The following is a 22265-nucleotide window of genomic DNA, read 5'->3' as shown; positions in this document are numbered from 1 at the left end:
TATATATATATATATACATATACGACAGTTCTGAGTACCACACTGCCAGTCAAATTTAATCCCATTTCAGGACATGGGATTAAAAAAGCACTATGAAGCAGTAATTACTATATTTTTCTAATATTGTAAAATTAGAAAAAATGTACAATAAAATAAAATGTAATAAGTGCAACTGCATCTTTTCTTTATTCCTCAGACCTTGGAGACACTGGACACAGGAAAGCCATTTCTCCAAGCTTTCTTCACTGATCTGGAAGGTAGCATCAAAACGTTGCACTACTACGGAGGCTGGGCTGATAAGATTCATGGCAAAAGTGTGCCTGTGGGTGAGTGTGTGTGGAATCTGTCCTCTAGCTGTTAGCTTGTAGTTCCAAAGATTTAAAGACAAAGACAATATCAATTTGTCCAGCAAATGTACAAACAAATCCCCACACAGGACAGCAGTGGATAAGTGGGGAGGATATTCTTCCTGTAATTGGTAAATCGGTGGGTTTGATTGCAGTTTCCCTCCCTGCCTTGTCAGTGCCCTCTTGGCCAAGGCCTCTAGCCCCTTTTTCCCTACCAGTCTGTGTATGGATGTATTTGGGTGCTTAGAGAGGTCAAAATGAACAGAAACCCACAATATAATGTAAGTTTCAGTCAATAAATTATTCTTTATAGTCTAAGTAAGCCTTCCATCACTATAGATGATGGGACATGCAGTCCAACACAGCTGAGGAAAACAAATGGGATGAATGGCTTTATGAGAACTAACACAATAGCCAGAAATCTAAATGATCGCTTTACATAACCCAATTCAAGAATGAGTCAAATTAGAAAGCTGTATGTGGCTGTGAAACTCAATACCGTGGTAACAGAAAAACTGTAAATGTAGTATAAGTAGAGATTTGTGAACTACAAATATTTAAAACATTTGTAACACTGACTTGGTTTAGGAGACTGTATGGACGACAAAATCTGAGTTCTATATGTACAGAACAATAGGTCACAGCATGCTGATTTTCCTCACAACCACTACGTGAAATATGATTTTGGTCAAACACAAGACCGGAGGTATTCATGAAATGACAATAACTTTTTTCTTTTTATTTTTTTTTACAGATGAAACTTTTCTGTGCTTAACCAGACTTGAACCTATTGGTATTTGTGGAGCCATTATTCCAGTAGGTATTTGAAGAAAAAGGTCAAAACATAGTCATTGGCGGTCAGAAACAACGAGTCATGGTGTGTTTTAAAGTGAAGCCGATTGCGGCAACTGAGAGACGTAAAGTTCAGTTGTAGAATTAATGAAGAAAAAAATAAAAAAGAGTACACCAAAGAAATCAAAAACAATAGACTTCACAGGGGACTAGGAAATGAATCCAGCATAAAAGAATAACTAAACTAAAGAAACGTAAATAAAATACAGAGGCAACAAATAACTAAAAACAAGACATAAACTAGACGTACTAAGGAAAAACTGAAGTGGAAATAGAAACAAGGCAGAACTAATAGAAAAAAAGAAAAAACACAAAAAGCGACAAATCCCAAAACCAAACAACCCCAGATTCTAAAAGGACAATTCATAGAGCATTTTATGTTATGAGACCTCCAAATTTAGGAACATGTTTGGGATGATATTATCAATGCAGAAGAAACAGTTTTGTCTTGAGTTATTCATAGTCTGGCAGATTTAATTTTAAAATTAATTCCATTCAACCAAGAAGTTTGTTTGAATGAGAAATTAGACACAGTACATTTCTGAATATAAGATTATATAAAAATAAAATATTCTGGTTTTATTCACTTTTTATTTTTGTTTTTACAAAACATTTACATATTGAAAATCATTTGTGCCATTTTCAATAATTCATTGAAAGATCTTAGCTGACAATACTACAGATTTGCATGTCGCCAATGGTAACCTGATGTTTTTAACTTTGGTGATGAATTCCAAGTCTTTGTGGTTGAAGGGCCTCCATACCGTCAGAGAATGAAATGCAGTTACTAGGATAGTCCAGTAGATCACTTTACAATCATCCAGTTAGAAAAGTCTGGATGGAATGAAGATCAGAATGGGTAGGACAGAACATTGAAGGTGGTGAAAGAATGAATTAAAATCACCACAGAGCAATAAACATGACAAATGGATTCATTTAGAAAATGGTTTAAAAAAGAAAGTCATTACCAACCAAAGCAACAAATGTATTTCAGAGTTCAACACACGTTCCATTTTCTTATGCGTGGCTCAATTTATGGATTAATTTAACTAATATTCATGATTTTGCGTCTGTGAATCACTTCAGTCATCTGCATCTGATAAGAATTTCATGTCCATAAGTGCATTAAACACAGAGAGGAACATTGACATGTCTGCTATATATTTTCACTGCTGTAAATTCTCTCACTGGCTTTTTTTTGTTTTGTTTGTTTTTTGGTCTCCACCAGTGGAACTTCCCTCTGCTGATGCTCATGTGGAAGTTAGCACCGGCCCTGAGTTGTGGAAACACTGTGGTCATCAAACCAGCAGAGCAGACCCCACTTACTGCGCTGCACATTGGATCACTGATCAAAGAGGTCTGATTCCAAAACTGAGAGAATATTATTGTTTGTTTGTTTCAACAAAAATGTTTAAGGGAATCTGGTGCCCAGATTCTCATGGAAAATGCCTGCAGCTTTATTAGGTTTCTTTCATAGCCACCGTGAGGTGAGCTCACCCTGCTTCTGGAGAAGTCCTGTGGAACTCCTAAGTATTTTTGACCTGAAACTATTGATGTGCTTGAAACATTAAGACAAGATCATATTAAATGAATGACTTCTTAAACAGATTTTTTAAAAATATTTTATTCTTAACAAATAGTTCTGGTCAGACATTTACATACAGACATGGACAGAAACAAACCTGGCCCAAGGTTGTCTGAGGCCTTAAGCAGAATATGGGTAACACTTTATTTGAAGGGGTGTGCATAAGACTGACATGACACTGTCATAAACATGACATAACATCTGTCATGAACATAAAGAAGTCTTTATGAATGTTTATGACTGTTGTAATGAAGTGTCATTTGGTAAATAATGACACTTGTAATGCAAAGTTGCTCTAAAAGTTGCATTAAAAGTTCATTAACAGTGCCAACTTTGCTTTGATTTTGTAAATTATGATAATTTAATGCAAAGTTGGCATTAATTAGAAGTCGAGTCTCTTTCACTGGAAATATTGTGAAAATGCATTAAACTGAAAATAAAGATAGAACCCTAATTAACTTGATCAGGCAGTTTATCAGCAAAAAAAGAAAAGTTGATTTGGGGGTGAGTTTCATTTCAAACTTCTCAGTCAGGCTCTTCTGGGATTTGAACCCAAGGCCTCTCACACCCTAAGAGAGAATCATACCCAGTGGTTCTTAACCTTTTTTGAGGTACCGAACCCACCAGTTTCATATACGCATTCACTGAACCCTTCTGTAGTGATAAATAAAATATGATTTTTTTCCCCCAAATTCAAGACATTAGTTGGGTCACCCCAAGATCACTAAGTCTTCTTAAAAAGTGGAGTCTCTGAGAACAGTTCTTCAAAATATAATCAGTGTTTTTTTTAGCAAAGTTGAACTGACTGTCCAGGAACGACCCAAGGTATTTAAAATTTGCCACAGTTTCAACAGGTTGGCCATTGAGAGAAACTGGAACCACTTTAACGTCTTGTTTAGATCATTTAATTTGCTCTACATTCTTAAGATAATGAAAAAATTAACAATAAATAATAAAGACTGCGGTATTATGATTTAGTAATGTTATTATATTAGTTGTGTTACCACCCCCACGGCACTAGAGGCAGTATCAACCCCGAAAAGATGCGACTAAAGAGCAGATTTAGAAGTACACCGAAAGCTACAGAATGTAGTAAAAACGGTGAGTTTTGCTGAAGTAATTAAAGACACAAGTTCAAATCCATGCTGAGAGTGGAGCTCCTTCACTCGGTGCTCCTCCGCAGCACTGATTGGCTAAGCAATGTAACGTAATCCTCTGCAGCAAGTGATGGCAAAGCGGGGCGTCATCACGACTTTACACAAGTGTGTCTTATCTCTTATCTCCGCAGCAGAGGCTCCGCCGAACCCAGGTTAAGAACCACTGCCATAGACCAATGAGCCTCCCTCTCATTGGTCTAGGGTGTGAGTTCTGTGTCCTACATTAGCATGCTCTCTGGATGTCCATTTCAGGCAGGCTTCCCTCCTGGAGTGGTGAACATCATTCCAGGGTTTGGATCCACAGCCGGAGCAGCGATTGCCAGCCATGAAGGCATTGATAAAGTGGCCTTCACCGGTTCCACAGAGGTCTGTGACTGCATGACAAAACGTTTCTGCTGCACACAGTAATTACGCTTTTGTGAATTTGATGAACTGATCAAAAGTTAAAAAAAATTGATGTCCCTTTGTACTAATCTCCCTTGTATTTGAACTTTATAGACCCACAGCTCACAGCTACAGGTTTTTAGGGGCAAGTCTCCTCCAGCTTTACTCATTTAAAGACTTGAAATTTTGCCAATTACTCTGCACAAAAGTTCACATTAGCTGAATTTGCCTGGGCAGTCTCTATTAAAATGCATTTTCAACTTGTTACAGATTTTCAGTTATATTAGTTCACGGATTAGACCCTAAACATGTTTAGGGTCGTTGTCCTTCTGGAAGTTGAACCGCCACCTCAGTCTTTTATTGCCTCTAACAGATTTCTTCCACGATTGTCCCTCAATTAAGTATCATCCATTTTTCCAAGCACTTTTACTTGCTTCCTTGTTCTGCTAAAGGAAAGCATCCCTACAACATGATGCTGCCACTGCCATCATGGTGGCGGTGGCCACCATGATGGTATAGGTTTTGGTCTATGAAAGAGCATCTTCTTTCATATGATCACTGTGTCCAGGCTTGTAGTAAAATGAAGACAGACAACTTTTCTTTTATGGTTTTCTTTGCCACTTATGAACCACCAGATTTTGAATACAACTGACTACACTGGATACTGTTTAGCTGTTTCCAAATCTAGGAGGGGGCGAAACATACAGTATGCACACCACACTTTATGAAGTGTTTTATTAGTAAAACACTTTTAAAAACATCTATAATATTCCTCCAATCCATACAGTTATGCACCACTTTGACTTTACAGCTGAATACCAAAGAACTACTTAAAACTACAAGAGGTATGAATACTTTTGCATTGTAGTGATCTGCATCAGTTGATGTGAAACTTTCTACAGCAATTTAATGATTGCTTTTTTTTTATCTTCATTATATAAAAATTGTTTCTTGCTCATGGATTCACATATTTCTACCAACAGATGTGTTTACAGTCTTACGGCAGTTTTACCATTTTCTTCCAGGTGGGCCAACTGATCAAAGAGGCTGCAGCCAAAAGTAATCTGAAGAGAGTCACTTTGGAGCTGGGAGGGAAGAACCCTTGTATTGTGTTTGCTGACTGTGACTGTAAGTAAAATTATCCTTGCTTTTTTATGCTGCTTGACATGCCCTAAGGTGTGCATGCGTGTGTGTGTGTGCGTGTGTGTGCATGTGCGTGTGTGTGTGCGTGTGCATGTGTGTGCGTGTGTGTGTGTGCATGTGTGTGCATGTGCGTGTGTGTGCATGTGCATGTGTGTGTGCATGTGCGTGTGTGTGCGTGTGTGTGTGTGTGTATGCGTGTGTGTGTATATGCGTGTGTGTACTTAAACCATTAGGGATCATTTCTGGCATAATTACTAACCTTCTGAAGATCGTTGGCCCTTCCTTGTTGGAAGTTGTGGCCACCAAGTTATTAGTTTCAATGGGTAATTACTTTTTTCACAAATAGCCAAGATGATTTTTATCTTTTTTTCTTTTGAAATGAAATAATCATTTTAAAATTACTCTTGTATTTTCTGAGGACATCTTTGTCTGATTTAAACCTTTGTCTTTGACTTCAAATTAGCAGAGGGGTCTTAGACTTTATGAAATAACTGCCAGGTAGCTCTGAGATGAACATATTGTGATTTGTGGAAGAGTTTTTGTTTTTGTAGAACCATGCAGATAACTGAACAACTGAACTCTGACCTAGAGATGGTGCCATTTCTTCTTAAATTTGCATTTATTTCTGTCTGTGTGTGTGTGTGTGTGTGTGTGTGTGTGTGTGTGTGTGTGTGTGTGTGTGTACATGCGTGTGCGTGCAGTGCAGATGGCTGTGGAGGAAATTCAAAAAGGAGCTTTTTACAACCAAGGCCAGTGCTGCACAGCTGCATCACGTGTCTTTGTGCAGGACAGGATTTATGAGGAGTTTGTGCGCCGAAGCATAGAAAATGCCAAGAAGATTGTCATAGGAGACCCACTGGACCCCCAGACAACACATGGGCCACAGGTGTCAGAGCTTCCGAATTTAAAAATATAATTTAAAAAATCATGAAAGCACATTTATGAATTGGCACTGTAAAATACATGACTGACTTTCACCATGTAATAACTAAGATTGAATGAGAATCCATCCATCCATCCATCCATCCATCCATCCATCCATCCATCCATCCATCCATCCATCCATCCATCCATCCATCCATCCATCCATCCATCCATCCTTTCGTTCATTCATTCATTCATTCATTCAATCATTCATTTCTACCTTTCTGTTCATCTTTTAAACTCTCCACCTGGTCAGTCCTACATATTTATTTTTATATTGTTAAATATATGTATATAATTGAATCAGGAATTTTGTAGAATCACTTGCAAATCCAAAGTAAACATTTTTATTCATTCATTGTTTGTTTACCTTCTCTATTACTACTAGATTGACCAACAACAGTTTGAAAAAATAATTGGCCTGATAGAAAGTGGGAAAAAAGAAGGTGCCAAGCTGGAATACGGTGGAGGAGCTGTGGGAGAAAAAAGTCTCTTTATTCATCCCACCATCTTCTCCGAGGTCAAAGACAGCATGAGGATCGCCAAGGAAGAGGTTGCAGCACTATGCACTGTGTTATGGATGAAAGTGTGAAAAAGAAAAGCCACATGAGACACTTTGTAATAAAACACCCAGAAGAGAAAAACAGGCTGACTATCTGATATTTTGCGGTGAAACAAGCCAAACTACCTAAGACACAAACATTTGAGTGACAGAGTATCAACCATCCCAGGGCTAGTGGTACCCGAAAAATTAATTGTCAAAATGTCGACTTTATAAAGAATTTAGCATTGTACAATGCCATTTTTTTTTCTCTTCATTTATAAAGCTTCTTTTATATATTTGTGATTTCAGATCTTTGGGCCTGTGCTCTGTATATTCAGCTTTAAGAGCAAACAGGAAGTCATAGAGAGGGCCAACAACTCTCAGTATGGCTTGGTGTCTGCTGTGTTCACAACAAGTATGGACAGAGCTCTGTCTGTGTCTGGAGCCCTGGAGACTGGAACTGTCTGGTAACCTTCCTTTCTTCTATTCAGTGGACAATTACAAACTTCTGAATTCCTGTGCATTAACTGAAGCACATTTTGAGCAAAAAACTCAAAAGACTTCATTGAAGGCAGTTAGACATTCACTCGGTTTTCCCTGAAGATGTTTTAACACCTATCCAGGAGTCTTTTTCAGTTCTGGAGGAAACTTCACCAAGTTATGAAAAACCAGACGATCAATATCTGCTTCAATGAGTGCTGCAAACTGAAACACATGTTCTATCACATCACCCATATGAAAAATAATTATGTCAGGAGTTACAATGTTTTTTTGTTTGTTTGTTTTTAAATAAAGTTGCTAACCTTCAGCTCACTGATGAACTGATTATAGGTCGCTATTTGTTATGGCCGGTGGCTTGTAGATTTGTAATATGAACCAAATATTATACAGAAGTTAAAGAGTGAAGACGCCGCCTCTCCTAATTTGCATAATAAGAGAAATGATTTTGGTGAAGTAAAAATAGGGGACAGAAAATTTTAAAAAATACCACATGGTAGTAAAATTACTTCTGAAAAAAAAGTAAAGGGGAAATTAAAGAGACTATTGAATCTTTGCAACTCTGTCACCTATCACGTGAGGCGCCATGTCAGATGTCAGAAGTGAGCAAAGGGAGTACTGAAAGGAGTCTCTGAGATTGATTTCCCATGTTGACTTTGCCAGTATAGCCATGGCTTCTACTAGTTCAGATTGAATGAATTTGTCTGTGATAGTAGCACACCTAGTTGGGTCTCATAAACGGTGGTATTTACAAAAGTTGGAAACATCTAACTTAGAAACCACCAATACCTTCTTCTTTGTTGATTTCATCAAATTGCTGACTTTGCCTAAATTCACATGATTTATGCCACTATGTAGTTATATGTTTCCTGTTACACTGCATACAAAAGTCTAGATGCGTACGTTTTTCGTACGTTGTAGGCTACATGATGATGGGGCATTTTGTCCATGGTTGCTAATGGTTTGTTGCATACCTTCTCCATAATGCAACATTTGGTTGCATCTTACTAATTGTACTTTTCGTGTGGATGATGTGAAAGAACTTGTTTCAGTAAACATTAGTCTTACCTTGTAAAGTATTTTCTGCAAATCCACGAATACACAGAGGACTGCCTTTCAGCTATTCCTTAGTATTGACAGCTGCTATCCATCTCCATATTCTTTCCTTGTTAAAAGGTTTAGGATAAAATAAGTTTAGTTTGCATCCTTGTCTGTTTGTTCAGCTGACCACACAACACCATGTGACCATTTCTATGGTCAAATCCATTACTAAAAGCATTGTTAGGTTAGTAACTGTATAATTTTTGATAAGCTTTACAGGAAGTGATGCCTGTTTTGAGTCAAACATCTGAAGATTTTGACATCACGTGCAAAGGGTCAATAAGAAAAAGAAAAAATGTGAATTTTGTTTTTAAACAGTAAATTCATAGTACAGTATGTGCTTAAATATATAGTTGGAACTTAAATGAAAAATTTGAAGTTCAATGAACTTAAAATAGTGAGGTATCCTTTTTGAAATTAATTGGTGTGTTTTATTTATTGAGCCATATATTTATTTCTGCTTTTATTTTCCATTCTATCAATTTCAGTTCTCTGGTCTGTTGCAGATATTGTGTAACACAAAGAAATATTGAAATAATAATAATAATAATAATTTAGAAAAAATCATTGAGGCTTATCCTTCTCTGTCTTTCTCAAGGATAAACTGCTATAACGCCATGCATGTCCAGACTCCATTTGGAGGATACAAGATGTCAGGAAATGGAAGAGAGCTGTAAGAAGCGTCAGGATTTAATTATTTTACTTCCTTTGTCCTACGCCGCCTGAACTTCTTTCTCTGGTCTGTCTGATCTCTCCAGAGGGGAATATGCCCTTGCAGAGTACTCTGAGGTAAAAACTGTAACCTTCAAGATGAATGATTCCATGTGAGCGGAGCTGGGAAGGTCCATGCCACCCTGAACTGTCCTGATCCTTATGTCATCCAGTTTTAAAACTATAGAGCATCAGAATTTTTGATTTAGATTGTTGTAATTTCCAGGTTGTGAACGCTAAAAGAAAATATTTGGGTTAGAAATTATATGCCTTCAGAAAGCATTAATCTCTTTTAGCATTTTTCACATCTTTATTTGTATAATTTTATTAACATATTAACATGTTTGTAGACAATGACAAAAACGATTTATTCACAGTAAGAATTTTAAAGCTGAAGATTAAATAAAGTGTGCACAGGTGATATTATGTTTATCTCCTGAATTTCCTGAAGGTTTTTCAGATTTTTTTTACTGTTGTGGATCAATGTTCTACATGACTGCAGCATGCTGCCACCACCATGCTTTGCTGGGGAGATGCTAATGTGAGAGTGAAGTTACTCTGAAAATGAGTAAACGTAACAGCACTGCGCCCATATGAAGCATCTGCACAGGGACACACAGTGGCCCGGCAGGTGGTAGGTGTTTCCTCCTGCAAGAAAACAGTTGGCATTCACTAAGATAATTTAACAAAAAATTATGTGTTGAGTGTAATAGTGTGTAATTTAGATTTCTGAGACCAGTTACTCAGTGGCCTCCCTCTTTCTTGTGTGCTGTGTATAAATGCCAGGAAGAAATGGTTAATTATCCAGCAGTCACAGCTGATTTCAGTTGTTAATGAAATAAGCTGTGTTTCAATGTTAACTGACCAGGATAAAATAATTCATTATTTGTTATAACTCACTAAAATTTATTGTGAAAATCACTGTAAACAATGAAATAGGGTTTATTTATTTATTTAACACGACATTTATTGATTAAAAGTGCTGGTTTATTATTATGTCTCTTTTTGAAGAAGTCTCCTGGTCTGCTGTTTGTAGCTGTGGGCGTGGTGTTATTTTAGGAATGAATAGCGGAACTACATGCTGTTTTGAAGCCCAACTGCTCCTCCGTACGCATGTGTAACAGCGGCGTGTGTCCGGGTTGGAGAGTTCGGATCTGAGATTTAGGAAGTGGACTGGAAGTTTAGAACCGGGGCAGGAAAGGTCCAGGTTACTGTCTGACGCGGCGCAACACTGCGGGAATAATGCTGTCCTGTCGGGAGGAAAGCTGGACATGTCAGCCTGGAGGTAAGCCGGGTGTTTTTGACTGAGGAAATTCGCTGTGGTCTGGGACGACAGCCCAGAAGAGGTGGCTGCTGGTTCACCGCCGAGAGTTCCAGATTCTGAAGCTGGATTTAGTTGACGCGTCATGGAAACACTTAAAGATTTATACAAAATAGAAACAAATAACAAATCCAAACCTCCGGAATTACTGACCCAGAAACTTAGTAATTCAGATTTCCTTTCAGCATTCGAGACAACTAACTTGATAAGATGGCGTAGTAACCGTTTGTAGAGCTGGTAAAGTGTCGCAGTTAATTTGCGCATCAACGCGGACGCTAAATCGCGTCAGACAGACACCCCCTCCTGTAAATACGTAAAGTGAAATGTGATGCAAAGTATTTACGTGACTCTGCTATTAAATAGTTATAGTCTGGTCTCAATACAGAGCGAAATGGTACAATTAACCCCATAGTCCGGGTCAGGTGGAGCATACATGAGTGAGCTGTAACATAGTAGTCTACTGACAATATCTTCCCATTGAAACATTTTTAAAGCTGCAGTACAAACTTTTATTTAAAAAAAATATGTTCTTTACACATTTGTTAAACCTGTCACTATGTCGTGACAGAATTGTACAAACCGGATTCCAAAAAAGTTGGACACTAAACAAATTGTAAATAAAAACTGAATGCAATGATGTGGAGATGGCAAATGTCAATATTTTATTCGTAATAGAACATAGATGGCAGATCAAAAGGTTAATCTGAGTAAATGTAAAATTTTAAATGAAAAATATGTTGATTCAAAAGTTCACAGTGTCTACAAATCCCAAAAAAGTTGGGACAAGTAGCAATAAGTGGCTGGAAAAAGGAAATTGAACATATAACAAACAGCTGGAAGACCAATTAACACTAATTAGGTCAATTGACAACATGATTGGGCATAAAAAGAGCTTCTTAGAGTGTCAGTGTCTCTCTGAAGCCAACATGGGAAGAGGATCATCAATTCCACCATTGTTGCGCAGAAAGATAGTGCAGCAATACCAAAATGGTGTTACCCAGAGTAAAATAGCAAAGACTTTTAAGTTATCATCATAACATAATCAAAAGATTCAGAGAATCTGGAACAAATCGCTGTGCGTAAGGGTCAAGGCCGTAAAACTCTACTGGATGCTCGTGATCTCCGGGCCCTTAAACGTCACTGCACCTCAAACAGGAATGCCACTGTCAAGGAAATAACAGCATGGGCTCAGGAATACTTGCAGAAAGCATTGTCAGTGAACACAATCCACCGTGCCATCCGCCGCTGCCAGCTGAAACTCTACAGTGCAAAGAGGAAGCCATTTCTAAGCAAGCTCCACAAGCTCAGCCGTTTGCACTGGGCCAGGAGTCATTTAAAATGGAGTGAGGCAAAATGGAGGACTGTTCTGTGGTCAGATGAGTCACGATTTGAAGTTCTTTATGGAACACTGGGACGCCAGAGAGGACAAGGATAACCCAAGTTGTTATCAACGCTCCGTTCAGAAGCCTGCATCACTGATGGTATGGGGTTGCATGAGTGCTTGTGGCATGGGCAGCTTGCATGTCTGGAAAGGCAGCATTATTGCAGAGAACTATGTTCAGATTCTAGAACAACATATGCTCCCATCTAGACGTCATCTCTTTCAGGGAAGACCCTGCATTTTTCAAGAAGATAATCCCAGACCACATTCTGCCATGATGTTGTCTGGGACCACAATCCCAGACAACATCATGGCTACGTAGGAGAAGGATCCAGGTACTGAAATGGCCAGCCTGCAGTCCAGATCTTTCACCTAGAGAGAACATTTGGCGCATTATAAAGAGGAAGGTGTGACAAAGAAGGCCCAAGACAATTGAACAGTTAGAGGCCTGTATTAGACATGAATGGGAGAGCATTCCTATTTCTAAACTTGAGAAACTGGTCTCCTCTGTCCCCAGATGTCTGTTGAGTGTGGTAAGAAGGGGAGATGCCACTCAGTGGTAAAAATGGCCTTGTCCCAACTTTTTTTGGAATTTGTTGATGTTATGAAATTTTGAAACAACACATTTTTCCCTTAAAATGATACATTTTCTCAGTTTAAACTTTTGATCTGTGATTTGTGTTCTATTGTGAATAAAATATTAGATGTTGGCACCTCCACATCATTGCATTCAGTTTTTTATTCACAATTTGTTTAGTGTCCCAACTTTTTTGGAATCCGGTTTGTATACGAGACATTCTGTGAAAAAATTGACCTTTTTCTTCTCTCAGCGTTCCTACTGCTACCTGCAGAAATAGCTCCTGGTCAGAAACAACCAATCAGAGCCAACAGGAGGCTCTTAGTGTTGTTAATAATGCTGCTCACTTTTGCTTTCTGAAGGCGTAGACTCTGTTGAAGTTTTGAACTATTGGATCTGATTTTACCCAATCGCTAACATTTAGCCATGACCTAAATAATGCACCAGCTCAATGAAGCTTACTGGAAATTGTGTGTACAGTAAACAGCCCAGTGGGAAGTACGGCCACAACAGTTTGCCTGTTGCTTCTTATGCTCTTAAACAGCCCAGAAAATCGATGTCGTCATTCATAACTTCTTCTGTTTGCTCATTGGTCCAGTTGGAATTCAGCTGGAGAAATCCCAGACAGAGCACACAAGGGAGATAAGAATTGAGTGGAATTACAGAGGAAATGCTTTGATAGCCACCGATTTTAAGAGTTCAAAACACTCAATATGCATAAAAACGCTTAATCACTACTACAGAAGCTGACAGACTGTGAATCTACAGTCTTCCTTATTTCTGCTCTTGGCAGTACAACTAATCAACCAATAGGGCTTCGTTGCAAAAAACAGCCAGTAGCATGTCAGGTTGAACTGCAAATGCAGCTTCCCAAGCTGCATTTGTTTTGAATATTTTTATATCTGCTACAAAAAAATATCTGCGACTAGGTACAGTTTTGGCAAATAATTTGAAGTGACATTTCACATAAAAATATTTTTATTGTTAAATCTGCAGATCCTGATCTATGAATAGATGGGGGTCCTCTGTACACTTTTTGATGAGGATCTTTGTAGAACCTGTAGCAGAAATATTTTGAAGCTGTCAATTGGCTTTAAAAGTCTGTCACATCCTGGTAAGAATTAGTTTATAGCTGTTCTCCAAGCTGACCACCATTCACACATTTGCTTCAGTTCATTGAAGTCTGCTGGTATCCGTTTCTATACAGCTGTCTTAAGATCAAACCAATTATTTCAGTCAGATTGCAATTTTGGCTTTAACTAGGCCACATTCTTCTGTTTTTCAGTCAGTTTGATGTAGATCAACCACTGTGTTTGCTGTGTCACTATTCTGCTCCCAAGCTTTATCTATCAGAATGGTTACCACCCTGCAGCTGGGTTACTACACAATTACCAAACACTCTCAGCCCATTATTATACAGTTTGAACGTTATTCATAATTACTGAACTTAAATTGCTTGCTATGTTTTTCTGATTATAAATAAATGTTTTACAGATCAGAACTTCAGTTGAAGTCTGGTCTAAAGACTCATACTATGAGCAACTGGTAGAGTCTTACCCCAGAGACTATCAGGTGTAACTGCAATGAAATGTTGTTCTGCAATGTTCTGATTCAGAAAGGCTCGATCCAAATACACGCTACAGCTTTTAGATACTAATTAAAACAAAATTTAAAACCATATATCCTCTGTCAGCCACATAGCGGTTATGCACTACTTTGTTTTGGGCTATGAGATGAAATACTAAGAATATACACACATGGTTGTGGTTGCAACATAACAAAATGTGAAAAGTAATTTTTTTTTTTTTCAAAGCAACTGTTTGCACCCTAAAGCAGAAGCTGGTTGCGCTAAAGTTTGTTCCTGTTGACTGTTGCATGTCAGGAACAATCAAGTACTTAAAATAAATAAAAAAATATAAAGATTGTTTATTTTAAGACAAAAGACAGTTGAGCTCATCTCCACATTCATGTAACACTTCACTTTCAACAATGAAAACGTGTTTCATAAATTTTGATATGAAATTGTCCTCAATGTCAGGTTGTCTTTGTAAAGTACTTTTGTCCAGGTACTCCTCCCTCATGCAATTAAATTAAATTCAAAAATCTATATTAATCACAAAGGGAAATTAGATGTTGTTGTAACTTAGTTTCTTCAAAGAGTCACTTTAGAGGCTGATGGCTGTTGACAGGAAGCATCACCTGTAGCTGTCAGTATTACAGCAAATCTGAAGAAGCCTCTGACTGAAGACATTAATTTTTTCTAAGACAGTCTCATGTAGAAGATGGTCAGGGTTGTCCATATATACATGTTGATTTTTATGTAAAATCCTTCTTTGTATCATCATCTACAAAGTCGTCCCCAGAACAAAACCAGAACAGAACTTCTCTATTAGGTTGTTGAGCCTTTTTATGTCTCTGGTTCTGATGCTGCTGCTCCAACAGATGACAACAGAAGAGATGAAACTCTCAACAACAGACTGATAGAAGATCTGCAGCATCTTGCTGCAAACCTTGAAAGACCTTAACTTTCTCAAGTAGCACAGTCTGTTCTGTCCTTTCTTGTAGACGGCTTCATTATTGAGTCTCCAGTCCAGTCAGTTCTTCAGATAAACACTAATATTATATTATATTCCTCAACAACCTCCACTTCATCTCCCATGATGGAAATAGGGTTTGGCCTAACCCTCTTTCTCTTGACATCTGTTGTCTTTTGCTCTGCATCAGTCTGTCTCTTAATGCTGCTTTCTTCATGCAGGTCTCTGAAGGACCTGAGCTCTGATTGTGGTTAACTTTACCACTGACTCCAGTAGGAATGTCCTATTGGTCTGTTGGCGTTTCCAGAGAAACTGGAGGACCTCCCAGCAACATGGAGCAAAGAAATAGTGAGTCATTTTCCATCTTTTCATTACTTTCACAAAGTTCTTACACTTGGCTGCAGGATGAAAACCATAGACCTAGTTTTAATACTGTGGCACCATATTAATGAGGGACATCGAGAAAACAAGCACCTCTAAACTGAAACGTGTCTGTATGTGGAGTGACTGTAGAGCTGCTTAAATTTAGCATAAACAGAAGTGAAACCATCAGAGTGAGAATCCTGAACTGTTGCAGAGTGCCTGTTTTATGGCCTAAACTGCGCTCACTGAGCTCTGACAGAACCGGCTGGTTCTAACTGATCAGAGCTCACGCCATTTGAAGTATTTGCATATAAGTTACAACTCTGTAAGCAATTATTAAAATGTGCATTATAGTAATTTTTGACATTTACACTGTGTTCATTCTAACCTTGGTGCACCAGGTGATCAGGACAAATCCATTGGTTGTGTAATCAGGACGTAAATCTGATTTTAATTGGAAAAGTTTAAATTTGAGTTTATTTTACTAGAATGGGACAATGCATATTAAGGAACATACAATTTAGCGAAATGCTAATTTCCATCTGCAGTCCCATTAAAAAAACAAACACACAAAGATGACAAAATTATTATAGTGTCTTGGAAAATAAAGAAAAATAGAATACAAGAATATAATAAATAAAACACTTAAGGATGAGCAACCAATTTTACGATACCTACATCAAAATTCTAGCATGCTTTAAGTATCTACAAGACAATTTCTATCATAAAATACAAACTGATGCAGGAAGCTTCTAAATGGAGCCAAAAGGTGAATGATCACAGTGCTGATTTTTATCAATCCTCTTTAATTTGCTGTTTAAAGGAGAATAAATGGAGCTATAGCTAATGGAGAAAGACAACATGTTACTTTGACTTTCCTCAGCTTTATATTCTGCATGGACGGAGAATCTTCTTTTCTCTGCTATGCCTGCAAAGAAATCTAACCTATGAGAACTTTCAATCAGTTCTGCACCTGAATTCTTCTCATTATGAAATGAGTCAACCAGAAATAATTATTTTTTGCTCTTGCCACCTTGAATTAAAGAACAAACTTCTCAGTTCTTACAGAGTATGTTCAGGCCTTTGTAGCCCTTTCTATTCTTCTCTGACCTGTCATATAACAACTAAGTTTCTTCTAGCTGTATACCAACAGGTTGCAGGATACCTGAGGGCAACAATTTGATGGCACTGATCACAAATGATGTCGAACTACCATATTTGGAACAGGACACTGTGGCCATTTTTGTTTCAAAAAAACAAGAGCAGCAAGCCTGTGTAGTGAACGAGTAGTACAAGTTAAATCAACTCAACGGCGAATAAAAATTGCAACAACAAACAAAGATTACTGAGGATTCTATTTCAGAGACGCAATTCTTGTATGGACTAGTGCATGAGCTGTTTAATGGTGTTTTTGCTTAGTTTGTTTTGGGGGAAACGTCTGTGTGTCTGAACAGCTGATTTTGTTTGTGATCGGCTGATTTAGGTTTGTTTTTTTGCATTGATGAATCAATATTTTTACCTACACCAATTGCCAAGCAGGAACTAGGCAAGGCAGGCCTAGATAACTTATTGCTAGGAAGTTCTAGCTACCGCACACTGTCTGTAACCCCCTGAAAAAAAAAAACTCTTTCAACCAACACTGCCTTCTTTCTACTCACTTTGAGTCTTCTGCATTTCAGCCATGGTTTAAGTTGCCCCACACTGTGTTTCTGAAAAATATTGAAACAAAGCTCCCATCTTCTCGTCTCATCTTCCAACATTGCACACTCTTTTGATATCGGCATTATTTTTGTGCTTTGTTTGTTCAAATATCCAGGAAATAGAGATGATCGGTATCATAGATGGTTACCACGTTAACTGCAAATCCTAGGGCAGATTCCAGATACTATGAATGTTGTCCAAAGGTATATTTTCTATCAAAATGGCTATTGTAGATATCTACTAAGTTAAGACAGTCGGATTGTGCTCAAGTAATCGCTGCACTGTCCACTAAAACAACATACACAATATGACCTCATCTGTGTGTGTAGGTTGTATGACCCTGGAGCCTGTTGAGTGGGTTGCGTTGTTTACTGGTTCTGAGTCGCTTATGAAAGTTTGGATGCATCTGGTCCACCATAACCTTTGTATTTATTTTCTTTTGTTCACAGAGTAAATCTGTGGTGGAGTTCTCACATACAGACACCATTTTACCATCAATGTTGTGTTGTCAAGTGATACACTCCCACAGATCTATTAGCATTAGTGGGTTGATCAGAGAAGTTGAGTGGAGTGGGGGGAGGGGAACATTTTATTCTTTAGCATCAGTTTCTCTTCCAGCTTTCCCATGAAGAGAAGAGTCATATTGGAGATGCCATATTGGAAGTGTGAGCCTCTAATGTGAGTCAAATGGTTTCACTCCCTCAGGATTTCTCAAATAGCATCAGCACAGCAGTTTGACTTCACATCTTTCTGTATTATTCATTTAAGAGCCACTGTTGTTAAATTTGATCCACTTGCTCAAATAGAGCCAATAGGAATAAAAGAACATACAGATGTGCTTTAAGGACTTCCAACACACTCGGGAAACTTATTTGTACAAACTTTGTTTCATTTCCGCAATCTAATGTTGAAGAAGGTGAACTACAAGGCAAAGTGCTGCATCTTCCTTGTCTTTATTTCACCAATAACATTGTATTTGTTGGGGGTGTCAGGCTCATGCATCACATTCTTCTACAAATGGCCCTCCTCTTCTGTTCTCAAACAGCCAGTTATCAAAACAGATGATAGAATGAGCTGTGGCAACTTAATCCTAAGTCGTTGTAGTTTATTTTATTGTTCCAAGTCTTAAAACAGTTTCCAAGTTCAATTTTTCAACTCAGTTTCTAACATTTTATCAAAACATTTTATCTGTGTGATTCTCAAAAGAGAAAAAGTGCAAGTAATTCAGTAATTATTCAAATATCCCTACGGGGTCGCCAGGGCTGCTTGTGCCTATGTCCAGTAGTCAGCGGGTGAGAGGCGGGGTCACCCTGGTCACCAGTCCATCGCAAGCAGTAACAATTGATTGGAATGTGTGTGTGATTGAAATGTTTTTTTTATGTGCCTTGATCATTCAGTCAAGTTTATTTCTATAGCACATTTCAGCAATAAGGCAGTTGAAAGTGCATTATATAATAAAAACAAAAATACAAAGTCACAAAAAAACACCATACAGTCAACAATTGAGAAATCCAGTAACAAGCTTTAGATTTTGATAAGTGCCAACATCAAAATCATCGATACACATCAAATAAGTTGGCCAATGTTTCATTTGTTATGGTTCAAAAGCATCTCTAAATAGCTGGGGTTTTAATCTTGATTCAAAGTAACTCAGTGTTCAACTGTTTTGCAGCGTTCTGGATCCAGCATTCTGGAAAAATAGCTCTGCCTTTTTTAGGCAGACCTATGAAGACACTGTTACAATAATCAATGCGACTAAAGATAAACACATGGATGAGTTTCTATAGATTTTGCTGGGACATTAGTCCTTTAATAATGGAAATGTTCTTCAGTTGACAGGGGGCTGACTTTGTAACTGTCTCTGAAGGTTCAGGTTAAAGTCCATCACCACACCCAGGGTTTGTATCTGATTGCAAGCATTATATTTCTAGCTGTATAGTTTCTAGATGTAATATCTGAAGCTGTGCACCGATGACTTGAGTTTTGTTTCTTTTCAGCTGGAGAAAGTTATGACACATCTACACATATATCTATTCTTAGCATCCGTTCAGTGATTGGATGGTTTGGAGTCACCTGGTGACATTGTACTTTAGAGCTGTGTGTCATCTGTGTAGTTATGAAAGCTAATCTTCACTTCCTGAGCTAGTGGGAGCATATGGATATCCCAGAAGTGAACGTGATTTATGTCCGTTTCGATGAGAAGTTTCCTATTGAAACAAAGAAATCCCTGTTCCTTATCTAAGACTTTGAGACATTTGAATATATAAATAAAAATATAAAAATTCCAACCTTTGGTGTGAATTGGCTCTATATAAATAAACTGAATTGAATTGAAGTTAACATCAAAAACCTTTGAAAAAAAACAAACTCTTCTCTGTAAAATGTTTGGGGAGAAAAAAACATTTTGTTTCAATCACGGTTATGTAAGATGGTAAATGGCATTTGTGTAGTGTCTAATCAAGTCTGAGGACTTCAAAGCGTTTTACTCTCATTCAGTCATTCACTAATTCATATACACATTCACATACTGATGGTGGTGAGGCACATTATAGCCAAGGCTGCCCTGGGGTAATCTGATAGAAGTGAGGGTGCTATTCTAATGGTTTCTCTCTCTTGGCACCATTAGTAGGCAAAGCTGGTGAAGTGCCCAACAACCCAACGGCGAATTGACTCAGAGTGAACTCCAACCTCCTTTGTTGTCCCAAACACAGTGGCTTTACTTTGGAAATCATTTGGTAAAAACCTTTAGACTGAAAAGGATTTCCGAGTGAACATTGTTTTTGGTGATCCTAATCCTCTTTACACATTCCAGTAAACCTGTTCTGAGCTGAAGTCTGGAGATCAGTCAGACAAGAGACCTTCATCATCTCACAGCCACATCAGCAGAGGAAGAGTTCTGTGCCTTCCAGAAAATGCCATGAAGCCTTTTTGAGATTATGCATTGTATTGTTTAATTTCTTTTAGTTCTGAATGTGAACAATACTTTAATGTGTAAGACCAACATCATACAGTTCCAGGTTTATAGATTATTTGATCTAGTTTTTAAATCCTCTTTGTTTCACTTTTTCTTTGCAGGCAGGGCGGAGGAAATGGAAACCAAGGCTTCTCTGGTGGAGGCCACTGGTCCCAACTCCAGGATGGCTCCTCCTTCAACCCTGGAGAACATCAAGGCAGCATATGAAGGCGGGGATGAGGAGACTGCCAGGGAGCTGATTCAGCAGGCCTGTTGTGTGGAGTGTTCCGGGGGGATCCATCCTGACGGAGTGAGTCATTACCATGAGGGTGTGGAGGGCTTCATATAAAACATGGTTGTTGTTTACTGGGAAGTCCTGACTCTTCTATAATCTAAATAGCATTGATGGCATGGTGTGCTCAAACAAATTTATTGTTCCATGTCTTGGGGATTGTTTCTTTTTTTGTTTTATTTCTCTTTTCACAGGTAATAACAAATCTGGAAACGATGGGAAAGAATATTGATTTCCCAATTTTTTGCTTTTTAGATGTATCTGATCATTTCAAGCCTATCAGATCTAAAAGATGAAAGGGGAGGTAGAGTTGGTCGTGACTGCAGGCATAAATGTACTCAGAAAAAATGGAAGTTTTTGACAGGTTTGCCCTTTAATGGAAAATGTCTAAGAGCCCTAGCTTATGGTGCTCCTAACACCTTCCACGGTGAGCCCAACAGAGAGCAGGAAGCTCTCACACAAGTGAGCTTTTCTTCCTTACTTGTGACTGAGAAAATCAAATATCTGACAAGCAAGTTAGAAGTTCTAACAAAGACAAATAGTGAATATAAAAACTTCAACATAATCACTTCACAATGACTCTGGTTTTAAATCTAGAGCATGCAGCCAGCGTGCGGAGCAGAGAACGAGGAAGTGCAGGGCTTCTTGGCAGCAGGTGGTGTAATGGTGTTGGTGTAAAGAGCTGTCTCTGTTACAGTGGAAATGCTAATATCTGTTATTTTGGTAGTTGAGGCTGACACTGCAAGCTCAGTTGTTGGCAGGAAGCAAACACAACATGATCTATAAATGAAAGGTAACTCACAAACCTATGACCTGTAAGGAGGGAATAGGAGTATTTCCGTTGTTGGAGCTGTATTCCTGTAGGAAGCGGTGTGTCTGACTAGATGAAACAGCTTCAGAATCCATGTGTGAATCTGTCTACAGATGCTAATCTAACACTGTTTTTCCTAAAGCCACCAAATTAGCATGAAATGTACTGTTTATGTGGCTCTTTTTGTTTCCAATATTTTTGGCAAACTGCTGTCAGCCTGTGATATTGGATGACATAAGTGCACTGTGCAGCAACACTACATTGGAAATGCAGAATTTTATGCAGAATTTTTAAAATTGTTTCAGTACAGGTGGCCTTTATTGACAATCACCAGACAGAAAGTGGGCAGAGAAAGGGGAAAACATGCAGTAAACATATGAGGTATTTCTTCATGGTATCTGCAGGTTTCAGCAAAAATCCTTTAGTGTCACTTTGAATGAAATTTGAGACGGTAAGACAGCAGAAGGAGCCTGCTGTATTACAATGAAGCATAGAAAAAAACAGTCTGTTTGTAACTCTTGACAACAGCTTTGTGTTTTTCACACTGCGCATGGCCCTCTATAGCCTTAACCCACACAGTGCTAAGGTTGAAAGTGTTTTTTGCAGAGAATGTGCCTGAGCTCATGTGGGTTGTCAACAGAAGTTAGCCTGTGGCGACAATACACATGATAAATGCAACAAAATGCATAAATAAAAACTATAAATATTGAGGATGGTTGTTGCATCCTGCTCCATTACAATCAAGGAAGAAAAAGCTGTGAAATTTCTGCGGTCTGTTTGTGGGTCGTGGCAGCAGCTTTGTGTTTTTCACACTACGCATGGCCCTGTACAGCCTTAACCCACATAGTGCCAGGGTTAAATGTGTTTTTGACAGAGAATGTGCCTGTCCTCATATGCGTTTACAACAGAAGTGAACTTGTGGCGACAATGACTGTCGTCTAGCTAGCTGGCGATAAATTTGCGCTTATTCACAAGAGAGGTAAAAAAGCTAGCTAGCTGGCAAAGGTGTCAAAGGTATATTAGCACCTATCCAACGGTAGCCTCAACCAACTCGAGTCACTGAACACAGAGAAGATGTCTGCACAC

General features: G+C 38.3%; 2 protein-coding genes across 2 annotated transcripts in view; both read left to right on the top strand.

Annotated features, from left to right (window-relative positions):
* Positions 1-196: 196 nt before the first annotated feature.
* aldh1a3 (aldehyde dehydrogenase 1 family, member A3) lies at positions 197-9696 on the top strand (the record flags this gene model as incomplete). The annotated part of the gene is made up of 11 exons (XM_015054067.1): positions 197-326; positions 1102-1163; positions 2428-2556; positions 4073-4093; positions 4194-4307; positions 5351-5453; positions 6170-6354; positions 6781-6945; positions 7246-7403; positions 9134-9208; positions 9294-9696. Coding segments are annotated over 11 exons (1212 nt in total), but the record flags the coding sequence as incomplete, so codon positions are not given.
* Positions 9697-10343: 647 nt separating this feature from the next.
* The window catches only part of lrrk1 (leucine-rich repeat kinase 1), a 64725-nt gene continuing 52803 nt past the window's right edge, over positions 10344-22265 (top strand). The window contains exons 1-3 of the mRNA XM_015054068.1: positions 10344-10531; positions 15281-15407; positions 20199-20386. Coding sequence (XP_014909554.1) covers positions 15338-15407; positions 20199-20386 — 258 coding nt within the window. The 5' untranslated portion in view covers positions 10344-10531; positions 15281-15337. The remainder of the gene's footprint in view (positions 10532-15280; positions 15408-20198; positions 20387-22265) is intronic.

This window comes from Poecilia latipinna, unplaced genomic scaffold (assembly GCF_001443285.1).
Source record: "Poecilia latipinna isolate Pla-1442-1.1 unplaced genomic scaffold, P_latipinna-1.0 Scaffold1227, whole genome shotgun sequence".
Classification (NCBI taxonomy): domain Eukaryota; kingdom Metazoa; phylum Chordata; class Actinopteri; order Cyprinodontiformes; family Poeciliidae; genus Poecilia; species Poecilia latipinna.
Note: the sequence above shows the minus strand (reverse complement) of the source record. Positions and strands in the feature narration are given on the sequence as shown.